This window comes from Hetaerina americana, unplaced genomic scaffold (assembly GCF_022747635.1).
Source record: "Hetaerina americana unplaced genomic scaffold, ioHetAmer1.1.p SCAF_195, whole genome shotgun sequence".
NCBI classification, from domain to species: Eukaryota; Metazoa; Arthropoda; class Insecta; order Odonata; family Calopterygidae; genus Hetaerina; species Hetaerina americana.
The window spans coordinates 117,297-139,154 of NW_027286758.1; the positions used below are offsets into that span (position 1 = coordinate 117,297).

At 35.3% G+C, this 21,858-nt stretch overlaps 1 protein-coding gene across 1 annotated transcript in view; it reads right to left on the reverse strand.

Moving 5' to 3' along the window:
- LOC139687415 (zinc finger protein 107-like) overlaps positions 1–21,858 on the reverse strand; it is an 81,859-nt gene that overhangs the window by 43,978 nt on the left and 16,023 nt on the right. The window contains exon 3 of the mRNA XM_071584534.1: positions 5,209–5,802. Within this exon, the coding sequence (XP_071440635.1) occupies positions 5,209–5,802 (594 nt within the window). The remainder of the gene's footprint in view (positions 1–5,208; positions 5,803–21,858) is intronic.

Here is a 21,858-nt window from a genome sequence, read left to right on the forward strand (position 1 = left end):
TGAACATATTTGGGAATTATTAGACGTATCACGAAACGTTGACACTTAAAATTACCTTAAGATTGTTTTGAGATCTTAATTATCTGATTAACCATGACAAACAACGTTCAATGTTAACTTGACATAGATTCAGATCGTCAGACAAAGATTCAGTTCGTAAAAGTCCCGTTCCTACGGGTCGAAGATTTATTTTGATGTTTATTCAGGAAGGAACAGAATGAAGAGACGGTTACATGGTACTTGTAATATTTTTAATACACTATATGTCTACAACGCACAATAACTTTCGCATGTATAAATACTGGGTTATTCTTACATTTAGCAATCATCAGCAAAACGTATCTGAATCTTTTGATCCAGGTCTTTCAAATGAATGATCGGAGCATATTAGACCTTTTTAGTTTTTTCGATTTGTATATAATACCAAAGAATGCCGGTCATTCTTCACTAACTAATAAAATTATATAAAACGGAATTATTTTTCCTGCCCTAAATTACTAGATTACATTGAAATACCAAGACATATAACTGATCGGATTAATATTCTTTTTTCCATATCACTCAATTCCATTGAAGAGTGTGACAGATGAAGAACGGAATGCAAGTGTCCAATTGTTTTTTGTTTACTTTAGCTGTTTTCGGCTGTTTTAATAAAGTTTAGTTCTATTTCAAGTAAACTGTGACAAATTGCAGAATTAGTTTGGGTAAGATTGCAAAGTAAATCATTCGGAGTAGTCTAAAACTTTCATAATGTGCGATAAAGTCGAATTTGAAGTGTGTAGATTGTGTTTAAACAGTCGTGGACTGTTGATCAATGTTTTCGGCAAGAATAGTAAATTACAAATCATGCTGCAAAAGACTATAGAAGATTTAATAGATTTCAAAGTAAGCTTAGTTGTCTGTGTTCATTGCTTAGAATGTTATGTGTGTAAAAAATCTAATATGAGATCGAAGTTCGTTTGTATGTCGCGTATACTCTTTTGTAAAATAACGGTGATATTAAGTCCAGAAGATTTTGTGCGTTATTTGGTGAATATCTGTTTATGAAATATTTAATCAGGTTGTGGAGGATGAAATTCATTCCTGGTTGGTGTGTTCTTTCTGCATGGAGTTACTGACTGAATACCGGCTATTTAAGCGTCGATGTGGCGAGTGTTTGTCTGTTTTTTATGATCGCATAGAAAGGGGTGCAATTTTACGGCGAAGGACTTGATAACCAATAGAGAAGCGGTCAGTTGTATTTATTTAATTGAACTATATCAACAACGAATACAACGAATTTGATGGTGTATTATGTCAATTTATTCCTCCTTATGATTCCTCCGAGGCATTAAGACCTGATCAATAATCAAGTCTGTCAGTTCTGTGTACTTCTACCAATGGTATTCTAACTGTCGCTAGGTCGATGTTGATTAGGTTTATATTTACTTTTTCATTTCATTTTTTGCCATCCTGATATTTAATTTTGCATATTCGGTGGTGTAATATGTCCATCAATAACATACCCTCATACTAAAGGTTTATTAAATGTTATCAAGGCAGGAGGTTTCTTGGAATGGACTTCAGCATTTTCAATCTTATTTTGTTACCAGATGTAATCCTGAAAAATCATTGGTGGCACAGGGATTGAATTTATCTACTCCTAATTATTAATATACTTGTAATGGCTGAATTTCACATAATGACATGTAGGGGTTAAAGTTGGGTGAACTATAACATTAACTGTCAAATGGAGGTTCCCATTGATTGCAGTGTTAATGGTTTATAATGAAGAGGGTGTTGTCCTGAGCAATGACAACAATGCTGCAAAGAGGCTAGGAGAGGATATGGTTTGTGGTATGTCATGCAAATTGTTTACATTCAGTAGTGCTGTAGCATCTCATATAATTCGCCTTGAACAGAAATAATTAATAGAGATGTCAATTATTTCGTGAGCACTTGGAAGAATTGGATTGCCACTAATAAATACAGCAAGGTATTGATCTAGGTTAAAGAGTTGAGCTATTATGCAATGCTGTCAAAACAAATGTTGTTTCACAAAGTAAATTACCAAATTAGCTTAAAGTGATTACATTTTTTACTGCTGTTTCTAATATTTGCTTAACTGGAAAGATGTATTGTCCTGATGCTTTTATTTGTAAATGTTAATCATCTGCCATTATGATATTATAACCTGTTTATGCTTTCCATTAGTTGCCCACTGAGAATCAGAAAGACTTGGATAAGGATGCATTCGCATTTGACACTGTTGGCAGTAGTGCCATGAATGACAAAGATGACTTGTTATTGTAAAAGAAGGGGCTGAGACTTTTAGTGGATGCTCTTTTGCTCCAGAAAAGGATGTAGAACTGCCAATGGTTGCTTGAATTCAGGAAGGTGAAAATCATTGGTGCAGTAATGTAGAAGCAAAGAATTTGGTGAGTGTCTATATATAATGTTGTGTGTGTATGTATAATAATGTGTACACAATTAACCATCTGCATATTAAATCTAGCCATTTTAAGGTAAAACTTTCCTTGCAACAATTTCAGAGTGTAAAAATCATTTGCATTGATTGGAATTTGAACCCAGATCCCTCAATATCCGGTAGAGTTCTTTAGCCACTTAAGCTACTGAGGCATCCTCTTAAACTCTGAAATTTATGGGCTTTTCAAGGAACAAGATGTTGTTTTGAATTATCGTGCATACAATGTCACAAGCATTGATATTTGTGCACAACATGCCACATCCCACAAGGTTAAAGCCAACTTTAAACACTTATGGTGTTAATACATTGACAAATTGGGGAGACACACTGGGGGAGATGCCGCTACAATCTGAAATTGTTGCATTGAAATGCAAATTAGCAGATGACTCTGTTTAAAGTTACTTTTGCGGCATCTCCTTCAGTTTCTTTGGAATAAAACTATCCTTTTTATTTTCTTGAAAACCCTCTTTTATCTTGATGGTTGCACTTGGTTGTTTGTTATCCTTTCATTCCTCCTAATGTTTTTTGACCAATGAGGAATTCAGTTCCTATTTTTCTTTTTGCAAAAGTTGTTAGGAGAATATTAATACTTCCATTACTCATTATTGTTCTATGAAAACACATCTCTCTCTGAAATGAGATCTCACTCTATCTGTAATGTTTTTCTTCCAGGACCCATTGGAAGATAGAGATGTTTCATTATCCTTTAATAAGGAAGTAGATATAAAAGAAGACTGTCATTTTGACATTTCTCAGGACCCATTGGAAGATAGAGATGTTTCATTATCCTTTAATAAGGAAGTGGATATTAACCCTTTGCGGTCCAACGTCGAGTTGCACTCGACAGTCTCAGCGTAAGTATCTGGTCCAACGAGTCAGGCTCGACAGAGCTGCATGCGGCATTTATACGCCTTATCAGTATGGTTCTACCATCTGGTATCATTTGGTTGTACTTCTTAGACCTACTTAAACCTTTCCGCGTGTCTTTCTTGGATGTAATACCTTTTAAGGATATGAATACAATGGAACACGTGATGTTCAATTTTGCATAGTTTACGATCGTAGCTGATGCAATTTAGCCATGGTTGACATTATTTTTCAGTGTTTTTCAACTAACTTTGGAGGTTTCTGCAACCTATAGGTTAGTTCTTTTGTAAAATTACCTAATTATTAGAATGTATTATTATTCCGTTCCAAATATTGCGCACATAATGCTTAGTAAAGTCAGTTTTCTTTGTTTTTTATACCAGTGATTCATTTCTATGGATTTCATTTACAAGCTCTCTTCTTATTTTTAGTGGTTCAAAAATGGATGAAGATGAGATAAGAAAAGAAATTTATGCTGATAGTTGTGACGAAGATGACTATATGTGTGATGTTGATGACGAGTTTGCAGATTTGTCTAGTGAAGAAGATTGCAGCTTCGGGAATGATTTGGATCAAATTGTGACATTAAACGCGTTGTTTCTTTGCTCAGTACTTGGAGCACATCATCTTCGGAGGCTGTTTCAAGGAAAGCAAAGGGAACTTGTCAGATTCAAGAGGTTGAGAAGCCAAGTGTCGTTGTGCACTATACAAAAAATATGGGCGCAGTGGACACTGCAGATCAATATACCTCTTCCTACTGCTTCCTTCGAAAGGCTCTAAAGTGGTGGTGAAAGCTGTTTTTCTGGGGCATGGAGGTATCAATAATAAATGGGTATATCCTTTACCAGGAAAACTGCAAGATTCAAAATAAAAAACCTATAAGTCACCTAAGATTCAGGAGGCAGTTGTAGATGGAGCTAACTGGCAACTTCCGCCAGGGAAATTCTGCAACCAAGAGAGGAAGAACTTCCGATTCAGACAAGGAGCGGAGACTAATTGGGAAGCTACATATAATTGTTCCGAATCCAGAGGGAAAGCACAAAGACTGTCTTGTGTGTTCGAAAAGAAATGTGCCTGGTGGAAGAAGGGAGACAATCTATATATGTGAAACTTGTGACCATAATCCTGGACTACATGTGAGAAATTGCTTCAAAAGATATAACACGCTTAAAGATTTTAAAGAATAAATTAAATCATTTGATGTGCTTCACTATAATAAAGAGGAAACCCACATAAAAAAAATGCAAATATGAACAATAAAATATACAACATTAGCATCTGACGTTTTATTTCTTTTTTTCTTAAAATAATTTGGACCAGACTGTTGGAATTCCGAAATAAATATTGGACAGCAAAGAGTTAAATAACTACTCTTAGTAAACCTTTAAGAACATATGATGCACTTGAATGGCTTTTCACTAGTGTGTTAACATGTGAGACTTAAGCTGACTGTTGAAAGTGAATTCTTTATCTCATATCCGGCACATATTTGGCTTTTCATCGGTATGTGTCAACATGTGAGTCTTTAAATGACACTTCTGGGTAAAAGTTTTTTGACATATCCTGCACTTGTATGGCCTTTCACCAGTGTGTATTAACATGTGAGTCTTTAGACCACTACTCTGGGTAAAAGTTCTTTCACATATCCTGCACTTGTAAGGCTTTTCGCCAGTGTGTGTCAAGATGTGTGACTTTAGATGGCTCTTGACAATAAATGTTTTTAGACACAAATGGCACTTGTATGGCTTGTCACCAGTATGAGTCAACATGTGAGTCTTTAGAATACAATTCTTGGTAAAGGTATTGTGACATATCCTGCACTTATATGGCCTTTCACCAGTGTGTATTAACATGTGAGTCTTTAAATGACACTTCTGGGTAAAAGTTTTTTGACATATCCTGCACTTGTATGGCTTTTCGCCAGTGTGTGTTAACATGTGACTCTTTAGACTACTACTATGGGTAAAAGTTTTTTGACATATCCTGCACTTGTAAGGCTTTTCGCCAGTGTGTGTCAAGATGTGTGACTTTAGATGGCTTTTGACAGTAAATGCTTTTAGACACAACTGGCACTTGTGTGGCTTGTCACCAGTGTGTGTCAACATGTGAGTCTTTAAGGTAAAATTTCTGGTAAAGGTATTGTGACATATCCTGCACTTGTAAGGCCTGTCACCAGTGTGTGTCAACACGTGCCTCTTTAAAGTACCAATACAAGTAAATACTTTAGAACAGATCTCACATATGTGTTCCCTTCTGTCAGTATGTGTCAACATGTGCTTCTTTAAATGTATCTTTCCAGCGAAACCTTTTAAACACAATGCACATTGAAATGGTCTTTTCCGAGTATGTGTCAACATGTGGATTTTGAGTTTACTTAAATATGGAAAGTTTTTGGAGCAGAATTCACATTGGTGCTTCTTCTTAAGAGCATGCACCAATTTGATATGACTTGCAAGGTCAATTTTTCTCTTAAATGCCTCCAAACAAACATCACATCTGAATTGCATCATTCTCTTAAGGTGCTTATGCATTACATGATCTTTGAGAAGGTCCTTTTGTTCAAATACCTTGTAGCAAGTTTCACACATATAGCTTTGAGAGGCTGAAGCATCATCCCCTGCATTAACTTGTTTTTGGTGTTTATCTGAAAGATTTGAAGCATAAGGTAAAGTATATACTCATTAAAAAATAAATACTTCTGATGAAAAAATTGTTTTCACCAGTTTGAATACACTAATTAATGTAAAATTATAATTATAGATATGCATGTTCACATTGAATCACATATGTGTACATGAATTTGCATACAATCGTATGTCTAGTCTTTTCCTGTAGAAATTCATCACTCTATGTATACATTTTAGCAACATCAGCTGTGCTTCAATCCGAGGAACAAAGCATGTCATCAACTAATGCTGACCTGAATTAGGCTCTCTAGCCATTTTGGTTTTACCTTCCTCAGTGGCAAGTGCTTTCCTTTCAAGGCTCTTTTGAGCCAGAGAAACCTAAAGAAGTTACAGGGAGCTAAATTCAGCCTTTCACACTAAGTTTAGATCTTACTTGGGGAAAAACATAAGATATTGAAAGTCAAAATGGTTGTTTTGGGTTATTTCATTTATAAGTCCTAAGCAATTAAATTTAAAATCAGAATAATCAAGCAAACAAAAAAATGGCTTGAAAACACAGCAAGATTATTAAAAGATCTAGTCTGAGTAGCTTCATAAATAATATTAAATATGTTATAAATAATTGCAAAAAAGGGATGACATTATTATCATCCTTTTTGCAATTTATCATACTGTTTTAAATGGCCTTTCAGATATTTTAAATAAAATTCTATAAAGTTAACTCAGTCTTTCCAAAATACATTAATGGTACTGCAAGGGTTAATCAACAATAGTTGTATTACACTAGAAAGTAGCAAAGGTGAAGTGATAGCACAGTCCTCAGCTCCAATTACCTTGTTCCTGCAACACCTCCCATTCCAGTCTTACTTCCATCTGAGGAATTTCAGTATCAAAATCTTCCTTAGTGTTTACTTCCTCCTTGGAGGGCATACTTATTTCTGCATCCTCCAAATTATCCTGCAAGATCAAAGAAAAAAATAACAGATTTTCAGGATATCCATGAAAAATGTTTGAATAACAGGTTATTTGTAAAATTAAGATGAAAAAATTGTTAACTGGCATACATTAAATTGTTATAATAAATAATATTTTAGCTAATACCTCTTGAAAAAAATTTTTTCTTCAAATAATTTACTTGCATTGGTTAGGATGATAGGATTAATGAATACAGAGATAATCAGAGACTTGCTGTAAAGTTATCACCCTGTTCTGTTGAGAAACACAAGAGAAATAACTACATATGACTACAGGGTGAAAAACTCTTAAAACCCCTTGTTTTAAAAAAATGATGAACAGAAATGACCCTTGAGACATAATATTTCTATGGCCTCTGTCCAATGGAACGGATTATAAGAATCCATCAAACAAGGCTGTATAGTTTGCAAACATGTAATAACTTCATATGCATTGTAATTTTGTTTAGGTAATTACCAGTTAGGTAAATTATGGATGGCCATAAGTACCAAATAAATATTTTGGGACTGCTAACATAACAAAATCCAGTGACATACTTTACATTAAGTCCCCTTCATCTCTGAGTACTTCTACCTCTACTTGGTAAATGATTAGCCTTCTGTTTATCCTATCCATTCTTATTTTCTGCATTTTACTCTAGTTCATCCCAATTCAACCTAACAAACGAGCTTTTGAAATCAACTAGTATTATTCAGGGAAGGCAACCAACAGCCAAGGTCATTTGCACCATAGGGGATGGATAGGAAAGGTTGAAGGGTGGAGAGAAACCCAGCATCGGCATTAGCCAACTCATTATGAAAGGTGCCAAGGGGTCTGCAGCTTAACGTCCCATCTGATGGATGCATACTCACTCAATTGCCCTCCACAAAGCACCATAAATAGGGATTGAGATACCTCTGAAAAATATTCTACACTGCCAGGATTTGAACCCGCGCCATCAGGGTGGGAAGCCAGTACATTAGCCCCCGCACCATCTTGATCCTCACTGTACTGTCATGTCTTTTTCTTCTTCTTCTTTTCCAGAATCTTTCAATTCATCTATATCTGACTCTAATATAACTTTCCAAGCTATCAACATTCACCCCTAGAAAAATAATTTTCACTCAGTCTGAATGAAACTTACCAACTATCAACAATAACTTTATCTCCAACTGTGGCCTCTGTTCACATGCAAAGTCCTTCATCTCCTTCTGACTCGTTCTGTAGCTTCTGTTTTTACAGGAACACTCCCCTCCAATAAAAATACACCAACCAGCTACTTTACTGTCTCAGAAAAAGTGATTACCCTGAAAAACTGCTGAATAGTAAAATTCTCAAATCTTCAACCCAATTGAATCCTCTCTTTGAACCAAACTGCCTGAAAAGCCCTCACCTTATCATCACTTCTTTGTCCAAATACCATAAAATTTAACAATTTGCTAACTTAGCCTTTACTGTAACTTTGGCCCTGCCTAGTACATCAGTCAATTAAACACCGCCCTTTCACTCTTCATCATAACCAATTCTATTTTATGAAAACCATCATGATCCTTATCTATCCCATCCTTAATCAACCTGCTTCCCACTACCAATTTTTGAAGACCACTTCTCTGTTAAGGTGATTAAAAACCTTAAAAAACTGTCAAGCAACAGACAGATAGAGTGCTCCTGTCATTAAAGGCCTTTCAGCCTAACCAATGCATCGAATACCTGGCTACAAATAATAAATTCGTGTTTCAGGGAAAGAACAAATAATATGATTACTATGTAGAGATGCTAAAAATAATAAAGAGAGGAACAACTAAGTCATCCCTGCAAACACCCAGCATCACCACAATTCTGACTTACCTGAACAGTCATTACTTTGCACAAGCTGCCTATTTCCTGTTCTGAAAATTAAATCCTGCCATAACTTTCACACTAACCTAATACATATAATGCTACATAATAGCCATTATCTATCCTAACACTTCTATTTGCTATAGAATCCTGGGCATATCTTATCTCTTCTTAAAAAACTGCCAATCACTACATTAACCTATTTGAATACACCACCTTTATCATGAGCAGTAAATCAATTCTTTTGTCTTTTTCATTTGAATAGAGTTGCATATGCAGACCATTGCAATCATCTTATACAACAAAAAGCAGTAGTCTTGTTTATATACACTAATACCATTAAGTAAATAGCATGATATTTACAGCATTTTTACAGTAGAACCAGATTGCTGGTTGGCGCACAATAGCTGATATCCTGCTGTTTCCGCAACTTGAAGAGCACTGTAACTGGTTTTGAAGCATATCTTAGAGTCCCTCCTACTTACAAACAGTGACTTAAATCCACTCTATTCAATAGGAATGGCATGGGAAATGTGATTGCATTACTTTTGGAATAAACCCTGTATATATATATGGGAGAGCATTTAAAGAATTCTGACTCATTCTGCTTCTTATTGACCGAGGGTATTATGGTTATAAGTTTGACCCTATACACAAAATCTGGGAGACAAAATTTATCTTACGTGATCTTTGCCCAATCAGTCTGAGAAAATTGAAGTGTTCATTACATCTGTCGATGATAACACCACTTTGAGCCGGAAGGGAAAATTTGATCTAAAGTGTAGATTGATAATTATGCTCCTGAAATGAATAGATGCACTCACCAAATGGCTTGAATCTTCATTGTCCAACCAATGACTGTAACCTTCCTGCATTGATGAGCCAGTATCAATTTTCAGAAGAACAGAGCATCCACTGGTAGTATCAATTTCTTCTTTGACAATGATCATGTCATCTTGGACATCTACCTCACTACCGTCAACAGCATTACTGGCAATGGTCTCATCTTCAATCTCTTTCTTGATCTCACCAGGAAACTAATTCAAAGCACATTATTAAACATCATTATTCAATAATGGTATTTTATTAACATTTCAAAATAAGTGATTCAGAGCAAAAAATCTTTTTGGTCAAACTTTGTTATTTAAGTCTTGCTCGAAAATAATTTTGGAATCCATTATTTCATTAAACAGATAATGATTATGACTTTAGGTCCTTAAATTGCATGCATCTACCTTCATTCAATGGAATAAACATTATCAAATGATGGTTCAACATTTCAGTGTAGGTGTTTGAAAGGCCAGAGCCATTGATACCTATTGCACTTCTTCTCCATGCTTAAGAAAAAAAAACTTAAACTTTCAAGACACTACAATATTAATTTGCAAAATAGAATTGGTTATGATTGCAATGGATAACAGCTCAATTCACTCACCAGAATATTCACTTCATTACAATCATTAATGGCCATAAAATGCATTCCATGGACTGGTGAATATGGGTTCTTCATCTCAACTGATGCTGTTCCCACGGAATGTACAGCAGATTCCACGGTACTACTTGAAGCCCACACTTTGTCTGATGTACCATCAACCATATGCTCTCTAGGATTATTATTGTCTTGGGTCAGGACATCACTCACCTCCTTATAAACAATAAAAACAGTAATCAAATTCAGTCGGTTTGGTAGGTGATGGTAGCATTCACCCAATACTAAGTCCTTCATGGCATTATGTTAAATTCACCTATTACCGTAGACCCCATTAAGAAGTATAAGGGAATCGAACCCAATCCCACTGTTCGGTAGTGTAAAAATGTCAAATAAGAATGGTTTTTGAATCATTTGAATTATTTTATACATAGATATTAAAGGGCGTAATGAAAGGATGTTCAAAAAAATGATCGCATTTACTTTGACATGGAGCGCAGTTATGAACAGTGCGGGAACATGGTCATTGAAGATGCAAGATCATTGAAATAAAAGATAGGATGCCTTTGCATATGTCGGTTTGGGAGTAGTGAAATGGACAGTAATTGAAACAAAATTACTTTTCCAAGCGCACATACTCAAATAGTGCACAATTTTGCCACAAATGATAATGCCTGTGATTGATAACAAAGTTATCAATCACAGGCATTATGAGATACGGAAATGAATTGTACAGCATATAAATACAAACAGATGCAACGAAATATATTCATTTGGGGCAAGATATGATTTTGTTACATCTTTCAAATAAATGGATGCAACTGACCTGTTGTCGATTAGTTAACCAGTCTTCCGTCACAGGATTGAACCCCTTTTGGATACGATTGTAGTACACAAACAGACACTCTGCACATCGATTCTTAAATAGCCGGAATTCCGTAAGCTTCTTCATGCAGGTCGAACAAACCAACCAGGGATAATTTGGATCCTCCACAACCTGATAAAATACACCAAAAGAATATTTTGACATTATAATGCTGAAATCTACTCTTGTCTACTAATCACTATAGTTTTCCCCAATACCTTAGGTATGCCATGAACTAATTGCTTTTAAGTACAACGAAGATCTTACAAAAATATTTTAGAAAGGACATCACACAAACAATTCACTTACTTTTACATTTATCAAATCCTCTATAGTGTTTTCCAACATAAATTCCGATTTATTATTCTTGTCGAAAATGTTTATCAGAACCCCACCACTGTTTAAACACAATCTGCATACCACAAAATCAATTTTATCACACATTATGAACGTTTTAGATTACGTCGGATGATTGACCGGACAATATAACGTTAAATATATAAACATCAGTCAAAAATTACGTGAAATAGTTCGATTATTCACACAATACAACATCAGAAATGCTTCGACAACTTGAGATTGGCATTTCATTTTTCTTCTTTTTTCTTCAACACAGCAGTTCATGTGCAAGAGCCAAAGGGTCGATAAAAATGACCGACTCTTTGGAGGAAGAGGATCACAATTCCTCACATTACACAAGTTGACGAATCCCACCCGGTGAATCACGTCATTCAGTAAGAGAGTGAATAAAAGGCGGAATAGGTGTTTTTCTAAATAGATTTGAGCAGGATGGAGTGTCACAGGTATCGGACACGGATTTACTGAAGAACCTTACGGTAAATATATGATAACATCGTTCCCAATTTACTTGAATTACTGTTCAAAATTGATAAAAAACCTTAGTAAACAAAAAAAACTTCCCAGCTGGGCACTTGCGTTTGGTTCTTCATCTGTTCATTTTATTTCTGCGGTATTTCTTGTAAATCAAAGGATTGATACGAGTAGAGTCGATCTGAATCTGGGTCAGAACATATGAACATATTTGGGAATTATTAGACGTATCACGAAACGTTGACACTTAAAATTACCTTAAGATTGTTTTGAGATCTTAATTATCTGATTAACCATGACAAACAACGTTCAATGTTAACTTGACATAGATTCAGATCGTCAGACAAAGATTCAGTTCGTAAAAGTCCCGTTCCTACGGGTCGAAGATTTATTTTGATGTTTATTCAGGAAGGAACAGAATGAAGAGACGGTTACATGGTACTTGTAATATTTTTAATACACTATATGTCTACAACGCACAATAACTTTCGCATGTATAAATACTGGGTTATTCTTACATTTAGCAATCATCAGCAAAACGTATCTGAATCTTTTGATCCAGGTCTTTCAAATGAATGATCGGAGCATATTAGACCTTTTTAGTTTTTTCGATTTGTATATAATACCAAAGAATGCCGGTCATTCTTCACTAACTAATAAAATTATATAAAACGGAATTATTTTTCCTGCCCTAAATTACTAGATTACATTGAAATACCAAGACATATAACTGATCGGATTAATATTCTTTTTTCCATATCACTCAATTCCATTGAAGAGTGTGACAGATGAAGAACGGAATGCAAGTGTCCAATTGTTTTTTGTTTACTTTAGCTGTTTTCGGCTGTTTTAATAAAGTTTAGTTCTATTTCAAGTAAACTGTGACAAATTGCAGAATTAGTTTGGGTAAGATTGCAAAGTAAATCATTCGGAGTAGTCTAAAACTTTCATAATGTGCGATAAAGTCGAATTTGAAGTGTGTAGATTGTGTTTAAACAGTCGTGGACTGTTGATCAATGTTTTCGGCAAGAATAGTAAATTACAAATCATGCTGCAAAAGACTATAGAAGATTTAATAGATTTAAAAGTAAGCTTAGTTGTCTGTGTTCATTGCTGAGAATGTTATGTGTGTAAAAAATCTAATATGAGATAGAAGTTCGTTTGTATGTCGCGTATACTCTTTTGTAAAATAACGGTGATATTAAGTCCAGAAGATTTTGTGCGTTATTTGGTGAATATCTGTTTATGAAATATTTAATCAGGTTGTGGAGGATGAAATTCATTCCTGGTTGGTGTGTTCTTTCTGCATGGAGTTACTGACTGAATACCGGCTATTTAAGCGTCGATGTGGCGAGTGTTTGTCTGTTTTTTATGATCGCATAGAAAGGGGTGCAATTTTACGGCGAAGGACTTGATAACCAATAGAGAAGCGGTCAGTTGTATTTATTTAATTGAACTATATCAACAACGAATACAACGAATTTGATGGTGTATTATGTCAATTTATTCCTCCTTATGATTCCTCCGAGGCATTAAGACCTGATCAATAATCAAGTCTGTCAGTTCTGTGTACTTCTACCAATGGTATTCTAACTGTCGCTAGGTCGATGTTGATTAGGTTTATATTTACTTTTTCATTTCATTTTTTGCCATCCTGATATTTAATTTTGCATATTCGGTGGTGTAATATGTCCATCAATAACATACCCTCATACTAAAGGTTTATTAAATGTTATCAAGGCAGGAGGTTTCTTGGAATGGACTTCAGCATTTTCAATCTTATTTTGTTACCAGATGTAATCCTGAAAAATCATTGGTGGCACAGGGATTGAATTTATCTACTCCTAATTATTAATATACTTGTAATGGCTGAATTTCACATAATGACATGTAGGGGTTAAAGTTGGGTGAACTATAACATTAACTGTCAAATGGAGGTTCCCATTGATTGCAGTGTTAATGGTTTATAATGAAGAGGGTGTTGTCCTGAGCAATGACAACAATGCTGCAAAGAGGCTAGGAGAGGATATGGTTTGTGGTATGTCATGCAAATTGTTTACATTCAGTAGTGCTGTAGCATCTCATATAATTCGCCTTGAACAGAAATAATTAATAGAGATGTCAATTATTTCGTGAGCACTTGGAAGAATTGGATTGCCACTAATAAATACAGCAAGGTATTGATCTAGGTTAAAGAGTTGAGCTATTATGCAATGCAGTCAAAACAAATGTTGTTTCACAAAGTAAATTACCAAATTAGCTTAAAGTGATTACATTTTTTACTGCTGTTTCTAATATTTGCTTAACTGGAAAGATGTATTGTCCTGATGCTTTTATTTGTAAATGTTAATCATCTGCCATTATGATATTATAACCTGTTTATGCTTTCCATTAGTTGCCCACTGAGAATCAGAAAGACTTGGATAAGGATGCATTCGCATTTGACACTGTTGGCAGTAGTGCCATGAATGACAAAGATGACTTGTTATTGTAAAAGAAGGGGCTGAGACTTTTAGTGGATGCTCTTTTGCTCCAGAAAAGGATGTAGAACTGCCAATGGTTGCTTGAATTCAGGAAGGTGAAAATCATTGGTGCAGTAATGTAGAAGCAAAGAATTTGGTGAGTGTCTATATATAATGTTGTGTGTGTATGTATAATAATGTGTACACAATTAACCATCTGCATATTAAATCTAGCCATTTTAAGGTAAAACTTTCCTTGCAACAATTTCAGAGTGTAAAAATCATTTGCATTGATTGGAATTTGAACCCAGATCCCTCAATATCCGGTAGAGTTCTTTAGCCACTTAAGCTACTGAGGCATCCTCTTAAACTCTGAAATTTATGGGCTTTTCAAGGAACAAGATGTTGTTTTGAATTATCGTGCATACAATGTCACAAGCATTGATATTTGTGCACAACATGCCACATCCCACAAGGTTAAAGCCAACTTTAAACACTTATGGTGGTAATACATTGACAAATTGGGGAGACACACTGGGGGAGATGCCGCTACAATCTGAAATTGTTGCATTGAAATGCAAATTAGCAGATGACTCTGTTTAAAGTTACTTTTGCGGCATCTCCTTCAGTTTCTTTGGAATAAAACTATCCTTTTTATTTTCTTGAAAACCCTCTTTTATCTTGATGGTTGCACTTGGTTGTTTGTTATCCTTTCATTCCTCCTAATGTTTTTTGACCAATGAGGAATTCAGTTCCTATTTTTCTTTTTGCAAAAGTTGTTAGGAGAATATTAATACTTCCATTACTCATTATTGTTCTATGAAAACACATCTCTCTCTGAAATGAGATCTCACTCTATCTGTAATGTTTTTCTTCCAGGACCCATTGGAAGATAGAGATGTTTCATTATCCTTTAATAAGGAAGTAGATATAAAAGAAGACTGTCATTTTGACATTTCTCAGGACCCATTGGAAGATAGAGATGTTTCATTATCCTTTAATAAGGAAGTGGATATTAACCCTTTGCGGTCCAACGTCGAGTTGCACTCGACAGTCTCAGCGTAAGTATCTGGTCCAACGAGTCAGGCTCGACAGAGCTGCATGCGGCATTTATACGCCTTATCAGTATGGTTCTACCATCTGGTATCATTTGGTTGTACTTCTTAGACCTACTTAAACCTTTCCGCGTGTCTTTCTTGGATGTAATACCTTTTAAGGATATGAATACAATGGAACACGTGATGTTCAATTTTGCATAGTTTACGATCGTAGCTGATGCAATTTAGCCATGGTTGACATTATTTTTCAGTGTTTTTCAACTAACTTTGGAGGTTTCTGCAACCTATAGGTTAGTTCTTTTGTAAAATTACCTAATTATTAGAATGTATTATTATTCCGTTCCAAATATTGCGCACATAATGCTTAGTAAAGTCAGTTTTCTTTGTTTTTTATACCAGTGATTCATTTCTATGGATTTCATTTACAAGCTCTCTTCTTATTTTTAGTGGTTCAAAAATGGATGAAGATGAGATAAGAAAAGAAATTTATGCTGATAGTTGTGACGAAGATGACTATATGTGTGATGTTGATGACGAGTTTGCAGATTTGTCTAGTGAAGAAGATTGCAGCTTCGGGAATGATTTGGATCAAATTGTGACATTAAACGCGTTGTTTCTTTGCTCAGTACTTGGAGCACATCATCTTCGGAGGCTGTTTCAAGGAAAGCAAAGGGAACTTGTCAGATTCAAGAGGTTGAGAAGCCAAGTGTCGTTGTGCACTATACAAAAAATATGGGCGCAGTGGACACTGCAGATCAATATACCTCTTCCTACTGCTTCCTTCGAAAGGCTCTAAAGTGGTGGTGAAAGCTGTTTTTCTGGGGCATGGAGGTATCAATAATAAATGGGTATATCCTTTACCAGGAAAACTGCAAGATTCAAAATAAAAAACCTATAAGTCACCTAAGATTCAGGAGGCAGTTGTAGATGGAGCTAACTGGCAACTTCCGCCAGGGAAATTCTGCAACCAAGAGAGGAAGAACTTCCGATTCAGACAAGGAGCGGAGACTAATTGGGAAGCTACATATAATTGTTCCGAATCCAGAGGGAAAGCACAAAGACTGTCTTGTGTGTTCGAAAAGAAATGTGCCTGGTGGAAGAAGGGAGACAATCTATATATGTGAAACTTGTGACCATAATCCTGGACTACATGTGAGAAATTGCTTCAAAAGATATAACACGCTTAAAGATTTTAAAGAATAAATTAAATCATTTGATGTGCTTCACTATAATAAAGAGGAAACCCACATAAAAAAAATGCAAATATGAACAATAAAATATACAACATTAGCATCTGACGTTTTATTTCTTTTTTTCTTAAAATAATTTGGACCAGACTGTTGGAATTCCGAAATAAATATTGGACAGCAAAGAGTTAAATAACTACTCTTAGTAAACCTTTAAGAACATATGATGCACTTGAATGGCTTTTCACTAGTGTGTTAACATGTGAGACTTAAGCTGACTGTTGAAAGTGAATTCTTTATCTCATATCCGGCACATATTTGGCTTTTCATCGGTATGTGTCAACATGTGAGTCTTTAAATGACACTTCTGGGTAAAAGTTTTTTGACATATCCTGCACTTGTATGGCCTTTCACCAGTGTGTATTAACATGTGAGTCTTTAGACCACTACTCTGGGTAAAAGTTCTTTCACATATCCTGCACTTGTAAGGCTTTTCGCCAGTGTGTGTCAAGATGTGTGACTTTAGATGGCTCTTGACAATAAATGTTTTTAGACACAAATGGCACTTGTATGGCTTGTCACCAGTATGAGTCAACATGTGAGTCTTTAGAATACAATTCTTGGTAAAGGTATTGTGACATATCCTGCACTTATATGGCCTTTCACCAGTGTGTATTAACATGTGAGTCTTTAAATGACACTTCTGGGTAAAAGTTTTTTGACATATCCTGCACTTGTATGGCTTTTCGCCAGTGTGTGTTAACATGTGACTCTTTAGACTACTACTATGGGTAAAAGTTTTTTGACATATCCTGCACTTGTAAGGCTTTTCGCCAGTGTGTGTCAAGATGTGTGACTTTAGATGGCTTTTGACAGTAAATGCTTTTAGACACAACTGGCACTTGTGTGGCTTGTCACCAGTGTGTGTCAACATGTGAGTCTTTAAGGTAAAATTTCTGGTAAAGGTATTGTGACATATCCTGCACTTGTAAGGCCTGTCACCAGTGTGTGTCAACACGTGCCTCTTTAAAGTACCAATACAAGTAAATACTTTAGAACAGATCTCACATATGTGTTCCCTTCTGTCAGTATGTGTCAACATGTGCTTCTTTAAATGTATCTTTCCAGCGAAACCTTTTAAACACAATGCACATTGAAATGGTCTTTTCCGAGTATGTGTCAACATGTGGATTTTGAGTTTACTTAAATATGGAAAGTTTTTGGAGCAGAATTCACATTGGTGCTTCTTCTTAAGAGCATGCACCAATTTGATATGACTTGCAAGGTCAATTTTTCTCTTAAATGCCTCCAAACAAACATCACATCTGAATTGCATCATTCTCTTAAGGTGCTTATGCATTACATGATCTTTGAGAAGGTCCTTTTGTTCAAATACCTTGTAGCAAGTTTCACACATATAGCTTTGAGAGGCTGAAGCATCATCCCCTGCATTAACTTGTTTTTGGTGTTTATCTGAAAGATTTGAAGCATAAGGTAAAGTATATACTCATTAAAAAATAAATACTTCTGATGAAAAAATTGTTTTCACCAGTTTGAATACACTAATTAATGTAAAATTATAATTATAGATATGCATGTTCACATTGAATCACATATGTGTACATGAATTTGCATACAATCGTATGTCTAGTCTTTTCCTGTAGAAATTCATCACTCTATGTATACATTTTAGCAACATCAGCTGTGCTTCAATCCGAGGAACAAAGCATGTCATCAACTAATGCTGACCTGAATTAGGCTCTCTAGCCATTTTGGTTTTACCTTCCTCAGTGGCAAGTGCTTTCCTTTCAAGGCTCTTTTGAGCCAGAGAAACCTAAAGAAGTTACAGGGAGCTAAATTCAGCCTTTCACACTAAGTTTAGATCTTACTTGGGGAAAAACATAAGATATTGAAAGTCAAAATGGTTGTTTTGGGTTATTTCATTTATAAGTCCTAAGCAATTAAATTTAAAATCAGAATAATCAAGCAAACAAAAAAATGGCTTGAAAACACAGCAAGATTATTAAAAGATCTAGTCTGAGTAGCTTCATAAATAATATTAAATATGTTATAAATAATTGCAAAAAAGGGATGACATTATTATCATCCTTTTTGCAATTTATCATACTGTTTTAAATGGCCTTTCAGATATTTTAAATAAAATTCTATAAAGTTAACTCAGTCTTTCCAAAATACATTAATGGTACTGCAAGGGTTAATCAACAATAGTTGTATTACACTAGAAAGTAGCAAAGGTGAAGTGATAGCACAGTCCTCAGCTCCAATTACCTTGTTCCTGCAACACCTCCCATTCCAGTCTTACTTCCATCTGAGGAATTTCAGTATCAAAATCTTCCTTAATGTTTACTTCCTCCTTGGAGGGCATACTTATTTCTGCATCCTCCAAATTATCCTGCAAGATCAAAGAAAAAAATAACAGATTTTCAGGATATCCATGAAAAATGTTTGAATAACAGGTTATTTGTAAAATTAAGATGAAAAAATTGTTAACTGGCATACATTAAATTGTTATAATAAATAATATTTTAGCTAATACCTCTTGAAAAAAATTTTTTCATCAAATAATTTACTTGCATTGGTTAGGATGATAGGATTAATGAATACAGAGATAATCAGAGACTTGCTGTAAAGTTATCACCCTGTTCTGTTGAGAAACACAAGAGAAATAACTACATATGACTACAGGGTGAAAAACTCTTAAAACCCCTTGTTTTAAAAAAATGATGAACAGAAATGACCCTTGAGACATAATATTTCTATGGCCTCTGTCCAATGGAACGGATTATAAGAATCCATCAAACAAGGCTGTATAGTTTGCAAACATGTAATAACTTCATATGCATTGTAATTTTGTTTAGGTAATTACCAGTTAGGTAAATTATGGATGGCCATAAGTACCAAATAAATATTTTGGGACTGCTAACATAACAAAATCCAGTGACATACTTTACATTAAGTCCCCTTCATCTCTGAGTACTTCTACCTCTACTTGGTAAATGATTAGCCTTCTGTTTATCCTATCCATTCTTATTTTCTGCATTTTACTCTAGTTCATCCCAATTCAACCTAACAAACGAGCTTTTGAAATCAACTAGTATTATTCAGGGAAGGCAACCAACAGCCAAGGTCATTTGCACCATAGGGGATGGATAGGAAAGGTTGAAGGGTGGAGAGAAACCCAGCATCGGCATTAGCCAACTCATTATGAAAGGTGCCAAGGGGTCTGCAGCTTAACGTCCCATCTGATGGATGCATACTCACTCAATTGCCCTCCACAAAGCACCATAAATAGGGATTGAGATACCTCTGAAAAATATTCTACACTGCCAGGATTTGAACCCGCGCCATCAGGGTGGGAAGCCAGTACATTAGCCCCCGCACCATCTTGATCCTCACTGTACTGTCATGTCTTTTTCTTCTTCTTCTTTTCCAGAATCTTTCAATTCATCTATATCTGACTCTAATATAACTTTCCAAGCTATCAACATTCACCCCTAGAAAAATAATTTTCAATCAGTCTGAATGAAACTTACCAACTATCAACAATAACTTTATCTCCAACTGTGGCCTCTGTTCACATGCAAAGTCCTTCATCTCCTTCTGACTCGTTCTGTAGCTTCTGTTTTTACAGGAACACTCCCCTCCAATAAAAATACACCAACCAGCTACTTTACTGTCTCAGAAAAAGTGATTACCCTGAAAAACTGCTGAATAGTAAAATTCTCAAATCTTCAACCCAATTGAATCCTCTCTTTGAACCAAACTGCCTGAAAAGCCCTCACCTTATCATCACTTCTTTGTCCAAATACCATAAAATTTAACAATTTGCTAACTTAGCCTTTACTGTAACTTTGGCCCTGCCTAGTACATCAGTCAATTAAACACCGCCCTTTCACTCTTCATCATAACCAATTCTATTTTATGAAAACCATCATGATCCTTATCTATCCCATCCTTAATCAACCTGCTTCCCACTACCAATTTTTGAAGACCACTTCTCTGTTAAGGTGATTAAAAACCTTAAAAAACTGTCAAGCAACAGACAGATAGAGTGCTCCTGTCATTAAAGGCCTTTCAGCCTAACCAATGCATCGAATACCTGGCTACAAATAATAAATTCGTGTTTCAGGGAAAGAACAAATAATATGATTACTATGTAGAGATGCTAAAAATAATAAAGAGAGGAACAACTAAGTCATCCCTGCAAACACCCAGCATCACCACAATTCTGACTTACCTGAACAGTCATTACTTTGCACAAGCTGCCTATTTCCTGTTCTGAAAATTAAATCCTGCCATAACTTTCACACTAACCTAATACATATAATGCTACATAATAGCCATTATCTATCCTAACACTTCTATTTGCTATAGAATCCTGGGCATATCTTATCTCTTCTTAAAAAACTGCCAATCACTACATTAACCTATTTGAATACACCACCTTTATCATGAGCAGTAAATCAATTCTTTTGTCTTTTTCATTTGAATAGAGTTGCATATGCAGACCATTGCAATCATCTTATACAACAAAAAGCAGTAGTCTTGTTTATATACACTAATACCATTAAGTAAATAGCATGATATTTACAGCATTTTTACAGTAGAACCAGATTGCTGGTTGGCGCACAATAGCTGATATCCTGCTGTTTCCGCAACTTGAAGAGCACTGTAACTGGTTTTGAAGCATATCTTAGAGTCCCTCCTACTTACAAACAGTGACTTAAATCCACTCTATTCAATAGGAATGGCATGGGAAATGTGATTGCATTACTTTTGGAATAAACCCTGTATATATATATGGGAGAGCATTTAAAGAATTCTGACTCATTCTGCTTCTTATTGACCGAGGGTATTATGGTTATAAGTTTGACCCTATACAAAAAATCTGGGAGACAAAATTTATCTTACGTGATCTTTGCCCAATCAGTCTGAGAAAATTGAAGTGTTCATTACATCTGTCGATGATAACACCACTTTGAGCCGGAAGGGAAAATTTGATCTAAAGTGTAGATTGATAATTATGCTCCTGAAATGAATAGATGCACTCACCAAATGGCTTGAATCTTCATTGTCCAACCAATGACTGTAACCTTCCTGCATTGATGAGCCAGTATCAATTTTCAGAAGAACAGAGCATCCACTGGTAGTATCAATTTCTTCTTTGACAATGATCATGTCATCTTGGACATCTACCTCACTACCGTCAACAGCATTACTGGCAATGGTCTCATCTTCAATCTCTTTCTTG